The sequence below is a fragment of the Vicugna pacos genome, chromosome 29 (genome assembly GCF_048564905.1).
Source record: "Vicugna pacos chromosome 29, VicPac4, whole genome shotgun sequence".
Taxonomy (NCBI): Eukaryota; Metazoa; Chordata; class Mammalia; order Artiodactyla; family Camelidae; genus Vicugna; species Vicugna pacos.
In genome coordinates, this window is record NC_133015.1 from 25,045,521 (window position 1) to 25,067,914 (window position 22,394).

At 50.6% G+C, this 22,394-nt stretch overlaps 1 protein-coding gene across 1 annotated transcript in view; it reads left to right on the forward strand.

The window, feature by feature from the left end:
- ST18 (ST18 C2H2C-type zinc finger transcription factor) overlaps window positions 1-22,394 on the forward strand; it is a 47,557-nt gene that overhangs the window by 21,058 nt on the left and 4,105 nt on the right. The window contains exons 8-15 of the mRNA XM_072951677.1: window positions 5,780-5,895; window positions 10,658-10,720; window positions 11,442-11,510; window positions 14,031-14,093; window positions 14,190-14,270; window positions 15,128-15,349; window positions 20,748-20,836; window positions 21,916-22,019. Of these exons, the coding sequence (XP_072807778.1) occupies window positions 5,780-5,895; window positions 10,658-10,720; window positions 11,442-11,510; window positions 14,031-14,093; window positions 14,190-14,270; window positions 15,128-15,349; window positions 20,748-20,836; window positions 21,916-22,019 (807 nt within the window). The remainder of the gene's footprint in view (window positions 1-5,779; window positions 5,896-10,657; window positions 10,721-11,441; window positions 11,511-14,030; window positions 14,094-14,189; window positions 14,271-15,127; window positions 15,350-20,747; window positions 20,837-21,915; window positions 22,020-22,394) is intronic.

Here is a 22,394-nt window from a genome sequence, read left to right on the forward strand (position 1 = left end):
CGCCGCAGCCTGGGTGTCACTCAGCACCGAGACACCAGCCTGCTTGTTCTCTCTGCACCAGGGGCCAGAAGACAAGACAAACCAGGGACAAGGCAGAATCTCATCAGAGTCCCTCCCTTGGTTTCTTGGAGGGACGTGTTTGGCAACCCCCCCCCCCCCCCCCCGTGCAGAGCTGCGGTCTGGGGACGGGATGTGGGCGTCGGGCGTCTCGGTGGCGTCAACCCCAGGGCCAGAGAGGCGCATTTGCCGACTGGGTTTTCTTTGGAGGTGGTTTCACCCCGCTGAAAGCCAGGCTTGGTGGCCGTGCAGAAATCCGTCAGCCTCCACCTCCTAGTTTGAGCCCCCTGGCTGGGACTGATCGGCGGAACTTAACATCACGCCAAAGAATTCATGGCCAGACCTTTCACTGTTTAGACTGTTTTGCAGACGTAACCCCAAGTATTACAGGATTGCTGTTTTGCTGTTTGTCAGGAGAGTGGTTGGTACGTGCCATTGGCACGTTTAAGAGCTGAAATGGACGTTTGGAAGTGTGCGTTGTCGCCCTTTTCAGCTTTGGGAAGTTCAGAGACTTTGAGGGGAGCTGACTGGGTTTCAGCAAACACTTTCACATCTCAGGGCAGGAGTCGATGTAAGCAGCAGTGACCACAAGCCTGGGCTGCTTCTGATTCCCCTTCCTTCCCTCCCTCCTCCCCTCCCTCCCTGGCTCCCTCCTGCCCCGCACCCTCCCTGGCATCGCCGCCTCCAGGCCGTCAGTCGGTCTGGAGGTGCTGCGCCACCCGGGACACGCGTGCGCAGTCTGCTAGGACGACTGACGTGTAACCACGCGACAGACAGGAGCCCAGCAGGAGCACAGAGGAGACAGGCAGGGCTGCTTGGGGACGAGCCCCTGGAGGAGCCCCAGGACCCCAGGCAGGCACCGCGTCACCGCCAGCCACGCCCTCACGGGGAAGGGCCGGGGACTCCCCCACGGCAGTTTCCGGTTGGATTCTGCCATGCTGGTCTCGGTCGTTTTCATCCTGCTTGGCTTTTTTAATTCACCCAAAGTGCTTGGGGATGGCCTTAGTAGTCTTAACACTGTTTTAGGAGAACTGTTTCTCAAAGTCATATATGTTGACTCTAGAAAATTTAAAACTGACTCCTGCAAAGTGTAAGAAGCCAGTTCACCTTAGGTGGTGACTATGAGCGGGAGGATGTGGGTCCCTTCCCTCTGCCACCTCCCCTACCGTTTCTGGTTTGTGCAAAGCCATGGAGTTTACCCGGAACTTCTGTCACTGCAGGACCCAGAAATCCCACTCCGCTCGCTGGTCTAGGTGGAGCGAAGGAGGCGGAGGGGCTGTCGGGGGACACAGCCAGGGTGAGACCCAGACGGTTGGTCCCGTCCACCCCATGCAAGTCAGCTCTCGAGACGGGGGACACCCCTGGTCCACCAGACCCTCCGTTGCTGACCAGATCGCAGCCTCTCCCACTCCCCACGGGGGGACCTAATCCCAGTTACGAGACGTGGAGGTGGGGGTTCAGTCACAGTCATGCCGCACAGAGGACGGCGCCTTGCAGCGACCGTGTCCCTGTTCTTGGGTGCATCCTACTGGGTGGGTGGGGCCAGACACTGCCGTTGGGTGGGGTCTCGGCGCCATGTGCAGGGGCTGAGGCTTTCTGTCCTCGCCCTTGTGGCCTTGCTGTACACAGACCAAGGTCCACATTCACCAGAAACCTCCCTCCTGCTCGTACAGTAGGCGTCCGGGCCAGTCCTGAACAAGTAGCCAAGCACAGCGGGTCCTCCTTCCCCTGCGGGACCTCTTGTGTCCTTTGACGAGGGCTGTCACTTTGGGCAGCAGCGTCAGTGGGGTGTCCCTCACATTCCCGGAGGCTCCTGCTGTTGGGGGTCTCGTAAGTACGCCAGGGAGCTCCTCGGCTGCCCTCCTGATCGCTCAGACGGCCGGAAAACGAGGTCCCGCAGCAGGCACTCTGCTTGTTCCCAATCTCCTGTTTGGCATAATTCCAAAGAGTCTGGATGCACCGTGGCAGCTTTAGGGATCCCACTGGAGTACGTCTGCATCTGAAGCTCCCGTCCCTGGGACAGTGTCTGCTCTCCCAGCAAATCCAAGGGAAGGACAGGTTTGTCTAGATCAGAGTTCTGCTCTTTCCCAAGCAACTCACTCACTGCCGGCTGACAGGGCAGGCTCTCCCCGTGACCGTCTGCACCCGAAGTCTCCTGGCAGCTGGAACTGAGACGTGACGCGGAGATTCAGTGTCACTGGGCGTAACAGAGAGGACTTCGGAGACGCCGAGCGAGCTCCTGGGGCACAGCTGCTGCCCTGGGTCTGAGCCAACAGAACACTTCCGAGCTGAGTGCCTGTTGTCACGGTCTGGACTCGGGTGGGTCACTGCTGGGGAGGCCGTGCTGACCGGGACGCACCGCGCTGCCGCCGAGTCTCTCAGCCCCCGACGGCTTCTCACCCGCGTCCTCTGTTCCCGCATCCGTGCTGGGTGACTTCCCCGCAGAGAGTATTTTCACATTCTGCTCTGAGTCTTGAAATGAGAACTGTGATGCCTGATAGTGGATCTTTTGAAAAAGCAGATTGTATCCAGTGTTCTCGCTGGGAAGGCAGCTGGGGGCTGCCCGCCCAGTGGGGAGTAAAGCTTACGGATCCCTTTCTGCGGGGACTCCTCACCTAACAGTTCGGAAGAGCAAGGCTGTTATCAAAGATCTGAGGGGGCTCAAGGCGCAGTGGCTGTTCTGGGCCACACGGAAGCTAGGCGGTGGGAAGATGCAGCGCCGGGGGAGAGCAGCATGCGAAGCACGGGGACAGTTGGGGGTGTCGAGGAGAAGCAGGAAGGAGGGATGGAAGAGAGTGATGGAGAAATGGGGCGCGGCCGTCTGTGTGTGTGAGGCCACCGTGGGCTCCGTGCTGCCTAGGACAGCAGGACCAGAGTCCCCAGAGCGCGGTTACAGGATGTGACCACAGGCTGGGGACCAGGAGGGCCCTTGTTGTCATTCCCGGCGGGCTCTGAGGAGACACTGTGCGTGGCCGGGGCAGCGCTGTGAGCGTGGTCGGCTCCTAGTCCCCGCCAACCCATCCTTCCCGCCCCGACCCCCACCCCATCCCACCTCCCCACACCCCACCCCACCCCCCACTTCCTCACCCCCCACCCCACAGGACACACGCCTGTACCCACAACCAGAAACTGGGCAAGTATTTCTAATTCATCGTTATCTATTTCATATGCACAACAGTTGCTTAATTTGGGTGGTAATTTTCAGAAAATATTGTCTGTCTCTCTCAGTGAAATAGCCTGTCCAGATGCCCCCTAAAAAATAGTCCTGAATCTGGAAAAAACTCAAAATTCTGTAAAGGAAAGTGCTGAGAAACGACTGGGCCTGTCGGCTTCGTTCGGGTGTCAGCTCTGCGAAGATCCCCGGCTGAGATGCTGGAGGCGCCCGATGCTGCTGTCTGTTACTCTTGTTACCATTACGTCCTGGTCCTCGCTGAAGTCCATACAGACTTCCGTCTGTACGTTAGAGGATCTTCATTCTCTAAACACACACATAGGTGCCACATTTTCTCTTATGTAGAATAAAATTATTATTTCCAAAATGATACTTCCAGTTTTGAAAAAATTCCGACAAATGAGGTTGACGTGTTTTTTCGCGGTGTGCTATTTAGGAGTTTATCCAATATAAAATGCTTTTGTAACAAAATTAAGCTTTCTTTTAATAATAGTCACCTATTTTAATCTCTGCAAGTTCCCAGAGTTAATATACCAGCCCCCCCAAAAAAGGAAAGAGGCAATTATTTCATAATGCAATTGCATATACAAGAGTCCATCAGTTTTAAAAGAAGTTACAAAACATTTAAAAGGTGGTACCCAGTAACATCCTTCTAGTTAAACATCACCACGTCTTACCACGCTGAGTTAAATACCACATATTCTGCAAGCGTTAATTTTGAATGCATTTTAGTCAAACAACTTAAACTTTCATAATTGATCATTTCTTTAAAAATCCCTTATTCCCGTGTCTTCCAATATGTGCAGATTCAGTCAAACAACAGCTGATGATCTTTATATGTTTATCTGTAAAGGTACATGCCTTCTTAGGGACACTTTGTTCTTACATTCATCACAAAGAAAATAATAAAATACCTCTCTTTTACTTTATGTCATTTTTGTGAAAAATTCAGCCACTAAACAGAAAAACAAAGGCTGTTCCAAGTTGAGAACACATTGGCCAAAACATTTATAAATTATAGCAGAAAACACTACCCAGGCCAAACCCAGGGAGCTCCAAATGGAGTGGACGGTGGTGTGTCAGGTTCAAGGACACGAGGCATTTTCGCGGTACAACTTGGAAGGGAATAACCTCGTTTGCTGATTTCCTGTAGACTCCACGGAGGCAGCGTTAAAACAGCCCCTCTCTCTGTACCCTCGTGGGCAGCAGTCATCAAGCACTCATTTACGGTCTACCACTATTTTCAAACATTTGTTGATAACAAAATGGAACACTCAATATTGAAAGTAACATGAAGGAAGGCATTGCACCAAACCAGGTTTTACTCTCTTGGGCTGAAGACAATGTTACTTGGGGTACTTTTACCAAAATACTTACCACTGTGCGATCTTGTGTGAAATAAGTGACTGAACTGTTGCCCAAGCAACCAGTGAAGGAAACTGCATCTGCCTCTGTGGCGGAGATCGAGGTTCAGAGTCCTCTGGTTGGGAAAGTCCAGGGGTGTTGCTTTTCCATTGAGCGTGACTGTAGTTGTAGATTCAGCATGATGTAAAATTGTATTTGCCTTTGCAATCTTATATCCACCTGATTTAAAGGAGATGTACCTTGAATAACTCAAAACTGTTTTCTCACCTTAAATAGATCAGTACTTTAGAGATTCTGGAGACTTTTTTATATTAGTTAATCTGATTTTTAATACTAAATCCAGGAAGTATTATATTTGCTGGGTATAAGCGTAATGATGAAAAAAGTCAGCCAATTACACGACTGAGTAAAGCCGTCATTAGTTTTCTGTAAGGTAACATATCAGATGGTAAACAAGTGGTTGGAAAGGATCGACGAGCCTTCCTTACGAGACCAGGAGCAGTGCTAAGCTTAAAAGCAGGCCGTGAAGATTGGAGATGATCCAAGAAACTCGACCCAGGGAGCAAAAGCACGGCAGAATACCAGCTTAGCCAGGGGTCGTGTGAGGGAAACAGTGAGTGACGCGAGAAGGAGAGCAATTACCCAGGAAAAGGTCAAGCTGAGAAAGCTGCCTAGACGCTGTGGGCTCGGTTGCTCTGTATTCAAATAAGTCATTTAAATCTTAATTATTTGTATATCAGAAAGGACACTCTATTAACCTGAATGTACTTCTTCTTTCTCTGTTTAAAAAATCTGTGTGAGTCATTTTTGCAATATTTCTTTTGTTTTAGCAGGGACTGCTGTATACAGGAAGAACTAGTTCTATGTTCTCTAGGAAACTGGAGACACATTAAAATATCACCTTATTTACATGGCCCGAGAAATACCTCTGTAGTTGTTTGCCTAAGTGTGAACTTTTTAGAGGTGTCCCCATGAGTTATAATTTCTCACTCTCCACCAAGAATAAACACTGTCCATAAGAGGCTGGATAGACCCTTATATTCATTATCGTGTTTGTTTTGTGTACAAATCCTATGAGGAGTTTCAGCTGGGTCTTTAAGTCAAAACTCAAATTTGACCCCAATGGCTTCAAATACAGTTGTCTCTCCAGGGTTCCCCAACACCTTGTGTTTTTCACTTTTCCAGAAGGACCCAGTGAGCTCTCTAGAAACTTTGGAGGAAAAGAAGTTCCCCGGAGAGGCCGCCACACCAAGCCCTAAAGCCAAGCTCCACGCAAGGGAGCTCAAAAAGGAACTAATCACGTAAGTGCCCTGGAGCAGCTCGCTCTGCGGCTCTGGGACCCAGGGACTCCCGTTCGTGGCTTTGAGTGACAACCCTTGGCCCACAGAGTTGACTTCAGGAACGCTTTAGGGCAATTTCAACCAGTCGATAGTTAAACGTTCTATATGTACCTAAACCTATGTCAGAAGTAAGAGGATTATGGGGAAAATGTACAGGACACGATCTCAAGCTAAGAGGATTAGAAGTCTGATGTATTGAAAAACAAAACATAGAAAACACTTAGAAATGTTTATGTGCTGATCAGAAGGTCTTAGTCTGGCATCCACTGGCCCGGAGAAGCCGAGCCAGGGCTTCAGGGAGCCTGCAGACTTACAGACTTACTGCAAAGGGTCACGTGGGAAGGGAGTTCGTGGCATTCACCACGTTTCTCAAAGGATTCTGTGACTGAAAGGCTGAGAGACCGGGGCACACGAAGGCGGGTGGGTCACCCGGAGCAGAAGTGTTGCCTGTGGCTCTGCGACTAGGTTCTTGCCCCATCCAGAAGGAATCCAGAGACGAGACACAGAGGTTGAGAAAGTAAAGTGAGGATTTATTAAGGGATGGATGGCACACGCTCAAGGGGAGAGAGGGCAGGCTCAGGGCAGTAGCCGCCTGAGTTTCCTTGGCAAGTTGGTTACATAGGGTGTGAAAACGAGTGGGCGGAATATTCACCGGGGAGGGAAGGGTTTGGGGTCTTATTCCCTAATTTCCATCCCAGCCCCACCTTCCCGAGGGGAGGAGGGGTTTTGTCCTTGTTTCGTCTGCGTGGGAAGTGTCGTGGTGTCCCTGCACGAGGGTGCTGCTCATCTGCAAGGATAATTGCATTGAAACGAAGGCATAAAACTTTACATTCGGACGCTGGAGATTCCTGTCTTTTCCCACCTTTCTTTGTTGGCCTCCAGGCCACATGTCACCCCAAAGTGTGTGAGCTCTCGTCAGCCCAGAGGTTCCTGCTTTTCTCTCTCTGCCCAGGGACCCCTGGTGCTCACGTGATGCAAGGTTTCCTGCATTTGGCCTGTGTCCCTCCTTTCTGCCCAGCTCCTGCCACTTGGCCTGCGTCCCCTTCCTCTGCTCGTATCTAGCTGCCCGCCTGCTCTGACGGAAGGACCAGGCGTTCTGGGGAGAGAGAGCAGGACGAGGGCCCTGGGAAGACGGCCTGACTGCCGGTTTTGCGTGAATGAGCCCCAGGTGTTCGAGCAGACACGTGAAGTACTGTCGTGCAGGAACAGCCTGCAGGCTCTTCTGAGGCTGGATGTGCGAGGGGGCCACCTGCAGTCAGGAAGACCACCCAAATGATGATGCAGAGACTCAGACGTGAGGTCGTGGGGGTGCAGCTGGGGGATGGCGTGTCAAGGGCAGCTGTAAGGAAAACGGGACGGAGCACTCGCCCCAGAATTCCAGGGCACGCATCCTGTGGGACCCGGGAGGGAAAAGACGCTCACAGAGGAGACAGAAGTGGGGCCAAGGAGGAGGGCGGGCGGAGGAGGGGGGAAAGTGATGGTCGTGGCCGCTGAGAGCTTAGAAAATTCCAGACGGGGCCTTTGATCATTTCAAACGCCACAGGAAGTTCAAGGAGGTCCAATCAGAAATGGCTGGGCAAGTCCTGGGAAAGCAGGTCTTTGCAGCAAGGAGGCCTGGCAGCAAGTGCAGGCGTGGGGGCAGGAGTGGGGATGCAGGGGTGTCTGGGGGGGAGACGTGGCCACCGGTTCCTTCAGGGACAGGACTCTGACTGGGGCCGAAGCCCAGCTCACACACGCCTTGTTTCTTACTCTGAAGCCCTCTGACCCGGGGCTGTCAGAGTTTGGAGTGTGGCCCCCATGACCTGCTGGTGGATGTGAGTCTGTGGGGCTGTCCTGACTTGCCCTCACCTTCCAGTTCCAGCGAGGGGAGGTCGGGACACCCAAATGGACACTGAGTGAGGGGGGAGGGGGAGGGGGAGGAGGAAGAGAAGAGGCTTTCAGGCGAAGACAGAGCAGGAGCCAGGGCCCTGTGGCATTTACATCCCCACAGGGAGCAGTTTCCCGGCTGGGTGGTGCTCCCCGTGAGTGAGGGAGCAAAATGCAAGAAAATGTTTTCTATGTGAAAATGATGCGACGTTCGAGCACACGCAGGCATGAATACATTTAAAGCTGCGGAGAGTTTCTAGCAGGGAGTAACCCTTCCGCACAGGCACCGGGTCTGTACCGTCTCTTCCTAATTCCCCGGCTTAAGAGCGTGGTTATGTTTTTCTAATAAAAAAACTAAGACCCCTCTCCTGACCGGCTCCCACCCCCACCCTGGTACTGCCTTCCTTCTACGGCTAATCTTTCAAGAACTGGGGATTCTCTACTGCACCAGGTTGTTTCTCTCCCAAATTTTCCACAGATAGACTTTCACGCTCACCATTCCTAAGTCCTCTAGGGACCCCAAAGGGATGCTGGCCCCTGGTCCCCTTGGACCTACTGGACGGGCCGCAGGAGCTGGCCGCGCTGGCCTCTCTCTTCCCAAGTCTGTTTCCCGCACGTGGCTTCCGGGACCCCAGACCTGGGCCTTTTCCCTACCTCCCCTGCAGCCGTCCAAAGGTGGGGCTGCCCGCCCTCGGGCCTGCTTTGGTTTATGTTTCTAACGTATAAAGTTACCTTGACTGCTTACCAGAACTGTCTGGCTGGAGTAGGACTTTTTGATGTCACTGATGAACATAAATTTGCTTAGAGTCTGAGCGCCACTTACTGAGGGAACTGACTACTTCCCGTTCTCTAAACAGTGATACTTCCACTTGCAAATCTTCCCAGAATGTACCACCCCACTGGCACCGCATGTTGCTGTGTGGGATCATTGAAGAGCTGTGATTTGAGCCGCTACCAGAATCCGAAACAGAAACATTTCCCACCACACCGCCCCTTCGATCTTTTCTTTACTCCTGGACCTCTTTATACCACGCAGCTTCAACCAGATAATTAGCGGCTATTTAAATGCATGCTTTATCATTGCACATCCTCAGTCATTTATAACTGTCTGGTTTAAAAATCGTTGGCACTTCTTTGCCTCTACTGGCAGTATTAATAAGAGTAACTAAACAGTGGAAACAAAATTTATAATAAAATCAATGCAATGCTGTTTTGGCACACCAGGTGGCGACATATTCCAAAGTGGGAATTCCCACTCAATGACGACCCGGCTCCCAGGCTCTAAATATTCCAGCCGTGCAACAGTCAGAACAGACTGTGTCTCCATTTAGTGGGTGAATGGCACCTGCAGGATAACTCGGCCCAGGTGTTAATCACTGTTCTTTTTTTTCTTTCCGTGTTTACCTATATTTGTAGCTTGCGCGTTTTCCTTTCAGATGTCCCGTCCAGGAAAAAGTAGGGTGGTGGCCGGGCTGGTGGGAGGGAGCCGGGTGCTAGCTGGTTGCCCTGAGATCAAGTCCTGACAGTCAGGCATCTCTCTGAGATGGAGATGTTCTAACTCTTACAGCTTCTCTCGAGTGCCTGAGAACGACTGAAAGGTAGCTCACAGGGATAAGGCGCTTCGAAGGTGACATTTCTGAAAACCTTGAATGTCTCCAATCCGCCCCAACGTCCCTTCGTGAGGGCAGATTCTATTCTGCACGTGGGAAAGCCTTCACTTTAGGTCTGGTGCCTAAAACATCAGGAAGCACCGGTGACGGAGCTGACTTTCCTGGGATCACTGGCACCGCCACCGGAGCACTGAGTGGGCTGGGGCTGGCCCGCTTGCTCCAGCCAGCGACTTTCCAGCAGTCAGCAGCAAATATATAGGTGACTCAGGTCAAGGAATCTATTAACTATGGAAGCGAAACTGCTCAAGATACGTTACTTTAATTTAATTCAATTAAAAGCAATTTTTTTTTATATTTAGGGGAAGATAATTAGGTTTAATTTTAGGTTTATTTATTTATTATTTCATGGAGGTACTGGGGATTGCCGCAGGACCTCGTGCATGCTAAGCAGGCTCTCTACCGCTGAGCTATGCCCTCCCCTTTTAGTGTTATTTTAAAAACACACCTAAGAGGCATAGAATGGGACCGGTTTCTGAGATAAACAAAGTGCACGGGACAGACTCTGGTCTTGGGCAGACAGCCTGGGGGGCTCGCTGCTGAGGTGCTTAATTGGCGAGCATCTTTGCTGGGTTCAAACCTTTGGATGGAACCGGTCACGAGCTTTATAAACTGAACTTCCCGACTACTTCTGTGCCGCCAGCAACTTTCCGTCTAGAGTGTCCGTTCACATTTCAGTCACATGAAGCACTTTCAAGGGTCTTCTTTCTCAGATGTTTTCTGACATGTTTATGACGTTACTACGTAATCCTTCTCTTCCAAAAACAATCACAAGAATTTCTATTTGAAATCTGGGGTAAAACTGTTGCCAGGATTCCTAAGAGCTGCTGTCATGACAAAGCCCAGGTTTATAATATTTGTTTTTATGACTCGTATCTTCAAAGGAGTAGAAGTCCTTGACTGCAGACCCACAGGCGTCACCAGGACACAGGTTTCAGCATCACTCCCCTGCATCACCTGAATCAGACACCTGGATGTGATGCTGGAAACCAGTGCCTCCTGGTCAGGCCAGTTTCCCCTGAGCCTGTGCCCGGTGCTCATGGACCCGACATCCTTAGCTCGCCGGCTCCTGCGTGTCCTAGACTCTGTTAGCTGACCTTGAAGACGGAGGCTACCCTGTAACCCATCAGACAGAGCAGACGAACCTGTGCAGTGCACTTGACCCTAATTCCGTGTTTTTGCTGACCCAGCTGCCCGACGCCGGGATGCGACGGGAGCGGCCACGTCACCGGAAACTACGCCTCCCATCGCAGGTACCGCGCCTCCGCGGCTGGGCTTTCCTCGCCCTGCCCCGCTGAAGTCCTTGCTCTCTCCCGTTCCAGAAAGAGATTGTCTGGATCAGAAACCGGAGACCGAGTTAGTTGGGTTTTCGGTTAGTTTTGTTCTGCAGAAACAAGGCAAAGTTAAACATTCCATCTGTGTACTTACGTAGGACAGAAATCAGACTGGTTTCGTCAAAAACGGTTTTCTGATCCTGCAGGCCAGGCGGCGGCCCGGAGGCAGTTTACGCCGGGCTTTGGCCCTGTCTGGCTTTAGGACTCAAGCGAGAGCAAAGATAGGCAGCCGTGACCCAGGCCCGGGCGGGCGGCCAGCGGTGGGTTCGAAGCTGTGCGGTGCAGAGAGGCTGCGTCCGGCCCTTCCACCCGCCTGACTCACCCCTGGGCGCCATCCCCCAGTGCTGCGGGCGGGGGGGGGGCCAGTGTCAGTCATCACTGCCTCACTGAGTTCCGGAGCTGGGGGTCTCCCTGCGCTGAAACCCCTCATTTGGTACATAGCAACCCTGAGTCCACGAGAAGTAATTAAGGTGCCCAGAGCCCAGACCTGCTAGAGCAGCAGGGCCAGGTTCAGACCTGGTTCCGTTCCTCAACCCCGTCAGCGGACTCAGCATGTTGTTCACAAGCTCCGGCTGCCGGTGGGTCGGGCTGGGGCGTCAGCCTGTGTGTTTCTGTCTTTGCCTTTCTCCTCCCTCCGTAGTGTGTCCGGATGTCCTCTGGCGGATAAGACTCTGAAATCCCTCATGGCCGCTAACTCTCAGGAGCTGAAGTGAGTGTGGGAGCCCAGCCTCCGGGTCCTCGTCCGACCAGCGGGGCCCCAACCTGTGGCAGATGGCGCCCAACTCAGTGACCACCCACGAGCTTTTGTATCAAAAAGTTCAAATGACTAGGCCCGAATCCGTGCCATTTAAGTTGGTTACTCTGCTGGCCTCCAGGGTTTTATATTTTTTTTAAAGCAGTGATGCTCACCACAACGTCATTATTCTGTTCATCTCAGGGCTCACGTCCTAAATGAGACCCAGGAGGGTGCGGGAAGCCCCGTCATTCTCTGACTTCAAGACAACTACACGACACTTTGCCTTCTGGGCATTTTGAGTCACAGGGCTGCCTTTCACTTTTGGGTGCTGGACACAATTTGGGCTCATTCCTACCTGGTCTCCGGGACCTCAGAGTCACATGGCTATTAGCTTTTATTGATTGATTTTATTTTTCCTACTCTTACCTTCTTTTAGCCCAAGATCCTCACCTCTTATTTTCGTGTGTTATTATCATATAGATAGACTAATAAAAAGTTACAATCTACTCTCTGCCCTTTAAAAATACAGTAAGGCATATATTTAGAAAAGCTAGAGAATAACCTTAAACAAAGTGGATAAAGTTTATTTGCACGAAATAATATTTTAGGAAAAATGAGTGTTACTAACTAAGTCTAGTGATAAAATAGTATTTGTGTAAATCGTAGAATCAACATTTGGTATCGAACTGACACATAAAATTTCAGTTATTATATTTTCTCAATATTTTCTTCATATTTTCATTTTTTTAACTTGTTTAAAATTTATCTAAAAATTACCCCAAAAAGTTCATGAAAGAAGATGTGACGTTTACTAAACAGGTATAAAAATGCTGAACTTTAGCGCCGTCACTAGAAAAGACGACTATAAAATATGCAACTGTTCCCGTTTTCAAAGTGAGCGCACAATTAATCGTCAGTGTAGATTCTAGAAGTCGTCTGGCTGACGACCGTTTTTTTAGACCGAAATGTAAGAATGTGACGTGGAGACTAATGAGCGGGTTGAGAAAAGGGCCAGACATTCTTCCTCAGTCTTACTTAAACTCAATTACTCAGCACTCATTTATTCAGTCTTAGTCAATTGCTTTAAGCTTCTGCGGTGCCAGATCTTTAAAACAGCTATCGGTTCTCAGTCTTTTCTCTAAACATTATTTCCAGAGAAGAAACGTCGGTAGTACGTTGAAAGCATGTCGACTGCAAGGTTCTCTAGCGACACTTGGTGTTGGCATGTTTCGTGCAGCCATCCGATACGCAGCACCTCTGGCTTTCTTCTGTACAAAGGAGAAAAAGCGACATTTCGTTGACCTCAGGCTTAGACAGTCGGGGAGGACTGCAAAACAAGGCTTTGGGCACAGATTTCTCCAGGATAGCAATGTGTTAGTAAATGACTAACCATTTTACTAAAAATGTTAATAGAAAAAGACGAGCGTCTGTGCCTCGCCCACAACATAGAATACATGTTAAATCTCTAAGCGGTTGATTCAAGAACCAGAGCAGGGTCCTCCGGTGACCTTGACGAGATGTGTGCTGGTTTCACATTTCCTTTGAAAAAAGCATTCGCTCCCTGTACTTTGCCTCCAGATTGAACAAGAGGCATTTCCGTGGAGGTTCAGTGGGTTAGAACTGACGAAAAGGAGTGTTGTTGACATGCTTCTTTGGGTTACTATTTTCCTCAAACTCTTGCTTGGGGAGAAAGCCGCCCCCAGGGTGGGCGTACAAGTGAAGTAATCACAATGACGTTGTCCACAGGGCCTTCAGGGAAGCAAACGTTTTATGACAGACTCTGTTTTCATTTCTATTTGGCATTTTTTAAAGGCAACAGAAATGTGAGAATCTCTGTGTATTTTTGTCTTCAAGTGTATTTTAAAACTTGTTCCTAATTAGCATTCCAAGTAGGATTGGATTCTCTTTCCTTCTTCACCCTCCTGATTCCAAATTCAAACGTTGATTGTTGGTCGGAGTTAATGGTAGATTTTCCAAAAGGCCGTCTAAGCAGGGCCAAGCAGGTGCAAAATGTCCTCAGTCCTTTGGCATCTACAGGAATCTGCCAGGTCTCTGGGGTCCCCAGACACCACTGTTGTCCATCTGAACTGGCAGGACCCTCTGGGGGTGGAGCAAATCAAAGAAAATAAATGATGCACATAAACAATTTGGCAACTCTTTTTCTTAAGCAAGAGGTAAGAACTTCGCAGGATGTAGACAGAGGCCCAGCAGTCAGCCGTGGGTAGAATTTCAGGTTCCTTCCAGAATAAGGGTTAAAAAGCGGAAAAAAAGAATGCAGGGTAACACCTAAGACGTTGTCTGCCGAGCATGGGGCAGTAGTTACACAGCTCAACGTCGCCTTTAAAACAGAATGTTAGCTAAAACCCGGTTACAGTTGAGCAAAAAGAGCGCCACGGCATCAGCTCGTTCTACGCAATCGCTGGCTGTCTGTGATGCGGTGCCCCTCCCTCCGCGACAGCCCCGCGGCCCGAGCTCCGCCCTCCTGTTTTCCAGGTGTCCGACCCCAGGCTGTGACGGTTCGGGGCACGTGACGGGAAACTACGCCTCCCACAGAAGGTAGGACTGAGCCCCCCCGAGGGTGGAAAGCCGAGTGTCCAGCCGCCCGTGAGGTCACATGGTTCTGCTTTGCTCTTTGTCCGGTCCGTTTTTCAGCCTGTCCGGCTGTCCTCGCGCCAGGAAAGGTGGTGTCAAGGTGACTCCTGCAAAGGAAGAGAAAGAGGACCCTGAACTCAAGTAAGTTCAGGGGCCGAGGCCCCAGCGCAGGGCAGGGGGTGCTCGGGGGTTGAGCCGGCGGGACCTTGGCCAGGAGGCCCCGGAGCAGCGGCAGAGGCCTGGAGGCTGGAGGGACCCTCCCCGTTCCAGCAGGGCTCCCCTAGGAGGGGAGGGGGTCTGGGAAGCCAGCTGTTTCAAAGGAAAGCAGCGTTGTGGCCGTGTGCCAGGGTGACAAACCTGCCAGCGTGTTCCCTGACCCTTTACTTTTGTTTAAGGTGAAATTTTGTCTAAAGTGAATTCCCTCCTCTGCGAAATAGGGGGGCCTCGGGGGGTAAGTGCAGACACAGGCAGACCCGCAAATCGCCCGCTCTGCAGTCTAAACACAGTCCTGAGACACTGGGAAACCAGCTGCTCCACGAGCAGGGGGCTCTGTGACAGAGGGCGAGGAAGCGTCTGTTTTCCCCTCGGCCTCGGCCTGGACACGGCGTGACCCCAGCACGGCCCTTACCTGGCTGTCTCTAGAGCTGCAAAGTGTGGCCAGCACTTGACTCCATTCTTGTAAAGTGTGAGACAAGTTCCCCGAGCTCTCGGAAGCTCCTTCTCCCCGCCGACAAGATGGGATAATGGCATCTCTGCCCGCCAGGTGTGCAGAGAAGGTTACCTGATCTCACGCATGCAAACTGCTCAGCTCCGAGCCTGGGGACCACTGCTGCTAACACCGGCTGTTCCCGGGTGGAAGGGGCATCTGTTGGACACTGCCGTCGCCCCCCTCGCCTCCCGGGTGGTTTGGACTCGCCACCGCCTCCTTCCTCGCTCAGGGCTGCACCTGCCTCGTCTGGTCTCTCCCGGCAAGTGACGTCTCTGCTGTGTCTCCCTAGGTGCCCTGTGGTCGGGTGTGACGGCCAAGGTCACGTGTCGGGTAAATACACCTCCCACCGCACGGCTTCCGGCTGTCCCCTGGCCGCCAAGAGACAGAAGGAGAGCCCGCTCAGCGGGGCGCCCCTCCCCGGGAAGCCGAACAGGCAGGAGCTCCCGCACTGCCCCCTGCCCGGCTGCAGCGGCCTGGGCCACGTCAACAGCGTCTTCGTCACCCACCGGAGGTAACCCCGCTCTCCGTCTTTCTGTCGCATCGTTGTGGTTGTTTGTGTCCCGGATGGCTCGAGGGAGGCGAGAGGACCCCCCCCAGGTCGTTAACCAGAGCCCCTTAGATGTCATTCCAGCCGAGTCTTGCCAGCTGGGTATCTGCCTAGTCTGAAGGACGGGCAGTGTCATTTTCTCTCTTTCTGAAATCTCACTGCACACTCTCCAAGGGCCCTGATAGCTTTGTGTGGGTTTTGTTCCAAAATATTCCTCCTGCTGCCCCTTCGTGAAGGACCCGCCTCCGGACGGTTCGCTCCAGTTCCACGGGTGATACTGACTCTCCGACGCCGTGTGGCCGTGAACTTTCACTTTACACACTCCTGCCGATCCTTTCCCCTGGGGACTGGCTCGAGCTCAGACCAAACTGTAGTTCTTTTGTGGCTGGGAGCAGCGGCCAGAAAGAGCACGTCGCAGTGACTGCCACGGACACAGAATGGGAGGCCCGGGGCTGTCTAGTCTCACGGTGACGCGATGCCTTCATCCCCGGGCGGCCTGCAGGCATCGCTGACCTTCGTCCAGGGCTTTGTCCCACGTTCTGCGTCAAGGAGAGGAGCTGGGAGACTCCACCCGTGTCTTCAGTCCCCACACCCTGCAGGTGGGGCCCCCGTGCGTGGTGCAGAGTTCAGATCCATGGAAGCTCTGCTGATGCGCAGGTGCAGACGGGCCACGCTGGGCATTTCGATGCCCGTCCCACCCTCGAGGTACCTGTCATCAATGGCGTCAGGAAATGAAGCTTTCCAAGAGCCACACCCGCTTCTGGAGAGAAGCTGCGCTTTTTAAGTAGTTTGTTTTCTGATGGTTGTCAGACGCCCGGTCGGGTTCACAGCAGCACACGCTGAGTCCGCCTGAGTCTGCGCCATCATCCTGTGATCGGGAATGGCAGCCCCGGTCAAGCCGCCTGACGGCACGCTGGCCGCAGCGTCTGGCCTGCCTCATCGCGGACCCTGTAAGATCCGTGTTGACCCTGATCGTGAAATACTAATGCCAGACGGGGGTGAGCACAGCCCTCAGTGAGAACAAGACAATCTCTGTGAAAATCGTGGAGTCGTAAATGATGCCGCCGAGGCCTGGGGAGGGTGCGGAGCGGCGGGGACCCCCGGGTGCTGCAGGGGGAGGAGGAGTCGGCAGAACCCTGTCAGGATGCCGACTGCCTTCAGAGTCAGATGTAAGGAAGCAGGTGCAGGTGCCCTGCCGTCCAGCTGCCCTGCAGCCTCGTCTGCTCCCTGGAGCCTGGAGACCTGACGTGTCCCAGGGTGCAGCGCTGCTCCCCCTGCCCCAGGCTGGGACCACCCACCACGCCCGCCTGCAGTGCCGGGAACAGCAGTGGTTCCATGTGCGGGGCCCCCTGCATGGTGTGGACATAAAGGCACCGGCAGGCGGGTTTAGAGCAAGTGCTGAGTGGGAAGCAGCGCAGAGGCATCTGTGTGGTATGATTCTGTTTCCAAACAGCGAAAAAACATACAACAGAATTGCATTTTAAAAAGCGAGGTACAGACACTGGTTTGGGAAAACTCTCCAGTGTTCTTAACTTGCTTCCAGTAATAATAAATCCTTCCTTATTCCGAAAAAAAAAGATAAAAAGGAAAAGAAATAAAAGGCAAAATAATTATTCATCTCGAATTCTAGTTGCCGGCTGTCTCGGGGGGACAGGCGACTGCTGTCACTCGGGGCACAGGGGTCTCAGCGTGTTTTGTGCCTGGCGGTGAATTCAGGGTGTTCTCCTCAAGGGCGTTCTTTAAACCGCAAACACACATTGTGTGTGTCTGCGTACATACTGTTTATTTCACAATAAGCAGAAGGAAATTAGGAGTTAAAATCGTAGGCTGCAGTGTCAATGCAGAGACTCTTTCCACAAGAAGAAAAATAATTAGAAGTTTAGACAAGTGAGTGATTCAGATTCCACTGTTTTTCACTCATTACTCACAGGATGGAAGAGACCACATTTAATCTGGGATATTCCCTTTGGGGTGGAATGCTTTTGTTTAAAACTATACATAGGATTTAAACAAATAGCATAATAAAATATCTACCTTGTTGCCGGGCACATACCAGATGTTCAGCACAGATAACTCCTTTCCCTTTTGCACAGTCACATGGCTGTGTGTGTAGGTGTGCGGCCATCCAGTGAGGCAGGAACGGCACACTGGACAAGCACGTTCTGACCTACAGCACGTCTTTGTTTGTTCTGTACCTCGGCCCTGACACCCTGAGGGTGGTCAGCTGTCTTTCTGATGCCCAACAGCAGCTAACCTCTGTTCAGGACACTTTGTCCCAGCAGAGAGCCCTGCTTTAAGCTCCTCATGAGGTTTAACTCCTTAAACCTTTACAAACCCTGAATAAATAAATAAATAAATATAAATATTCAATGAAGTATTACTCAGCCATAAAAAAAGAAGAAAATAATGCCATTTGCAGCAACAGGGATGGACCTGGAGATCATCATTCTAAGTGAAATAAGTCAGAAAGAGAAAGAAAAATATCATATGATATCACTCATATGTGGAATCTTTAAAAACGACACTAGTAAACTTACTTACAAAACAGAAACAGACTCACGGACAGAGGAAACAAACCATGGTTACCAGAGGGGAAAGGGGGGAGGGATAGATTGGGAGTTCAAAATTTGCAGATACAAACTACGATACATAAAATGATAAACAACGAGGTCTTACAGCGTAGCACAGGGAACTGTACCCAATACCTTGTAATACGTATGTGTAACTGACTCACTGTGCTGCACCCCAGGAGCTAACACAACGTTGTAAACTGACTAATTTAATCAAAAAGATTCAGCAAAATGGGGATAATTCAAAACTTACCTTGGAGGACAGTTGAAAACAATTACGTGTGCATTATACAAGCATTACATTTACATACTAATTACTTTAAAACCTTTCATTAAGTGTTACACACTTCCACTCTGGAAAAAAATAACAGCTGAGAAGACAAGCGATACTATGTTAAGTGCACAGACACACACACATCATCACGGAGGTTTGCAGCTTTAAAACCATAAGTTCTGTGACGAACGGAATTCGTTTAGTGCCACCCATAGCTCTGTACTTTTACTGAGGTTTATTAATACATTACAGACAGTGACGTCCACTGCACAGATTTGTCATTGGCCATTCTGCTGTAACAGGGCAAGTGAAGATATAGTCTAAAATTGCCTTCACGTGCCTGAATAGAACTGCGAATTTGGTCCAAGCCGTGTAAGACACATTTTTCCTGCCTTTTCAGTGTGGAGCCCAGACCCTCAAGGTGACGCTCAGCCAGCCTTCCTTTTTCCCTGTGCAGTGAGGTTGAGACTTGCAGAGGACGTGGCCATCCTCCAGAGGAAACAGGACTTTTAAAATATTTTCCTGCCTCAGTTTTCTTACATTTAGGATTTATTTTATATCCTGAAAGATACAACTACATTGGGAGACATAAAACACCCAGTTGCACTTTTTAAAATTTTTTTAGGGATTTGATTTTTCTTTTAATTGAAGTCAGTTGATTTACAATGTTGTGTCAGTTTCTGGTGTACAGCAAAGTGATTCATATATATATATATAGACATATATATAGAGATATATACACACACATATATACATACATAGTTTTTCAGATTCTTTTCCATTATAGGTGATTACAAAGTGCGGCATACAGTTCCCTGTGCTGCACAGCAGGTCCTTGTCGTTTATCTATTTTATAAGTAGTAATTGTATCTGCAAACCCCAAACCCCTGATTTATCTCCTCTTCCCCCAACCCCTCTCCCCTTTGGTAACCATAGTTTGTTTTCTACACCTGTGAGTACATTTCTGGTTTGTAAATAAGCTCATTATATCTTTTTTTTTTTAGAATGACATTTTTTTCCAGTGGCATTTTTTAAAACAAAGCCTCATTTCCATCACTTCACTGTATTCGGTTCTAAGTCTTCTGGTTTTGGGGGGGTGGGGGTTCATGACCTTTCCACACCCCTGTTACACCTGGACACGTCAGCACCCTGTCGTCTGGACACAGCAGATCCTGAGGGCAGAGTCGGAGACGTTATGAGGAGGTATTACAAACAGATTTCCTGCAGGTCACTGTTAAAATCCAGCTTATCAACTAAACATGAGAACACAGTGTGTGGCATAAAACAAGACAGACTTGGGCAGACTTTCCAGGAAAAAAAGGTAAACTTATGCAGGCCACTCTTTACAACGAGGAGCTTCCAAAATAGAAAAATCAGGTTCACAGTTCAGCTTCTGCTTTTTCATTATTTTTTTCTCCTGTGTAAAATAGTTCATAATTTATCAAATCCTGGCAAACCACATAGCTGTCCTTTTATGTGTAATATTACTTATCTCTTATTGTTTTATTCCATATAATCTTAATATGGAATCATTTAAAATTCTTAAAAAAGACTCTCATTCTGCAAACATTTATTAAGGACTCTGCTTCAGAAAAATTTTCTTTCACTTTGCCGAGTGTTCTAATCTTTGGATTGAAAATGATTTCATGCGTGAATTGTAACCAAATTTCTTTGGGGAAAAGACATTTTAAATGGCTGATTATGATAATTTTTAATTGTATTTAAAAATTGTGTCTCCAAAAATATAACCAAATTGCAAGAGAATGAATGGCTGTGGAGAACAACAAAACCATCTTATCATGAACTGCAGGAAATTAGCTTGGTTCAATGTTGTCAGTACCATTTTGGTGCACTTTAAATGAAACAGATGATATTATAGGACAGAAACACATGGTGAAGGGCACAGCTCGCCAGGAAAAGTGAACAGACCCCGCCGGGGCCCTGTGCTGCCCGGCACCGAGTGCACCTGAAGGTGCTTACAGCCGTTCTTTTATTTTCCTTTCACGGAGAGATTTTTCTACTGACAAATGATGTTCTAAAAGTTAAAGAAAACATGACAGCCTTTCCCCTGCTCAGACTGAATTTGCCTTGGAGGGGGTGTGTTTTGGGTCTGTATGGCCAGCACTAGGTCAGGAGAAACTGCATTCTACTTTGTTATGCGTGGAATTCTGACGCATTTGGAGCAATCCTTATGCAAACTGCACAGGTACCATCTTACCTTTACAGAGAATCACGGCTGCTAAAGGGAGGTGCCGTGTTCAACGCAAAACGGCAGCGTTTCAGCAAGTGATTAAGTATCGACAGTAGCTATTTGTATTTTGATTTAAGGGAAAAGACGCAGAACGTCTTACAGTGTTTGAGGGTCCTTCGCTCTTGTTTTCACAGGTAGCGTTATTTCCTGCGGAGAGACTTCAGACGACAGCGCACTTAGCAGGCAGCGGCCGAAACAGGAAGAGGGGGACACAGAATTCTAATTTTTGTGGATGTTCACACATCAGTATAATTTCTCTTTTCACAGCTTGTCTGGATGTCCTCTCAACGCGCAGGCCATCAAGAAGGGCAAGGTCTCAGAAGAACTAATGACCGTCAAGCTCAAAGCAAGTGGAGGTAGGTGCGCACGGCGGGCCGGCGCCCACCCGCCCGGACACGGCGAGGCCCCGCCGCGGCCGCGGGGCGCCGCGCGCACGCCCGGCCGCCACCTGCGCGGAGAAGGAGCGCGAGCGCGGACGCGGGCGTGCGCAGGTGCGACCGACGCGCGATGCGGTGCGCCAGGCACGGACGCCGCATCGGAAACTGCCTGCGCTTCCTTCCATCTTTAAAATTTTTTTAAATAAATTAAATAGAATGGAGATAAAAATAAAAATGAAGTAGACAACAAGGACCTCCTGTTGAGCACAGGGAGCTGTGCTCAATGTCTTGCAGAAACCTGCAATTAAAAGGAGTAAGAAAGTGAACACACGTGTATACACGTACGACTGAGTCACTCAGCTGCACACCGGCAGCCAACAGCGCTGTGAGCCAACGCTACTTCAATCGAAAAAAAACTGGGGCAAGAACTCCGGTCACTGAGGACCCGCTGAGTGCGCCCCGCTCCGTGTTTTATGTCGTTAGTTCTCACAGCGAGGACTTCACACCGGTTTCGCTGAGGAGGGAACGGGAGCGCAGGGAGTGGAGCAAGCAGCCCAGGGGCAGGGCGAGGGTCCGGCGGGGCCCCGGGGCCCCCCGGCTGCGGCCCGCAGGCAGCGGCCTCGCGCGCCCGTCCCGAGGGCACCGCGCACCCCGCGGCCCCGCGCTGTGGGCCCGGCCGCCCCGCCCCGGGCGGGCACGCGGTGCCCGGGCCGGCGTGCCTCCTGCAGGCCCCGCGAGGCTCCGTGCGGCCGAGGGGGGACGGCGGCTGCCCCGCAGGGTCCGGCCCGGGCGGAACGGGAGGTGGCCGGGCCCCGCCCGCAGCAGAGCCGGCACAGAGCGGAGCTGCGGGAACGCTGGGCCCCGTTCGAAGGGCGGGACTCCTGCAACGCTTCTCACCCACTTTTTTAGAATCCTGCGTATGGATTCGGGTAAAAATTTAACGTTTCAGATTAGTCTCATTTTCACTGAACAAACGCCAACTAAACGCAAAATGACTCAGATTTGTCACAGTCTTGTCTTTTTGGTGTGAACTAAAACAGTCTGACTTTTTTTCATAGGTATAGAGAGTGATGAAGAAATCAGGCACTTGGATGAAGAAATAAAGGAGCTGAACGAGTCCAATCTTAAAATTGAAGCGGATATGATGAAACTCCAGACTCAGGTAAAAAGAAAAAAAAAAAGAAAAAGAGAGAGGAAGCAGTGTCTTTAGGTAATCATAATCCTAAATGGAGACAGAATATCGAACTGTTGGATCTTAAACCTCGCGATAAAGCACATCCTGACCTCCTGCAGTGAATACAGAGAAGGTCCCACTGCACCATCATGGCGCAGACCTGACCAGGTGAACCCCCAGCCATTGCGACTTGGCAGCTGTGGGCAGGACCGCTCCCATGGCCTCGGGCGCACCAGAGGTTTTATCAGCAAATGAAACAGATCCTCCTGTAATTGCAGACACTTGTCGAGCACGTGGTGCTTTAGAAAAACTGTCACGAGGAGATTTGAAAATACTTACCTTCACTCGTAGTTCAAGGTAAAC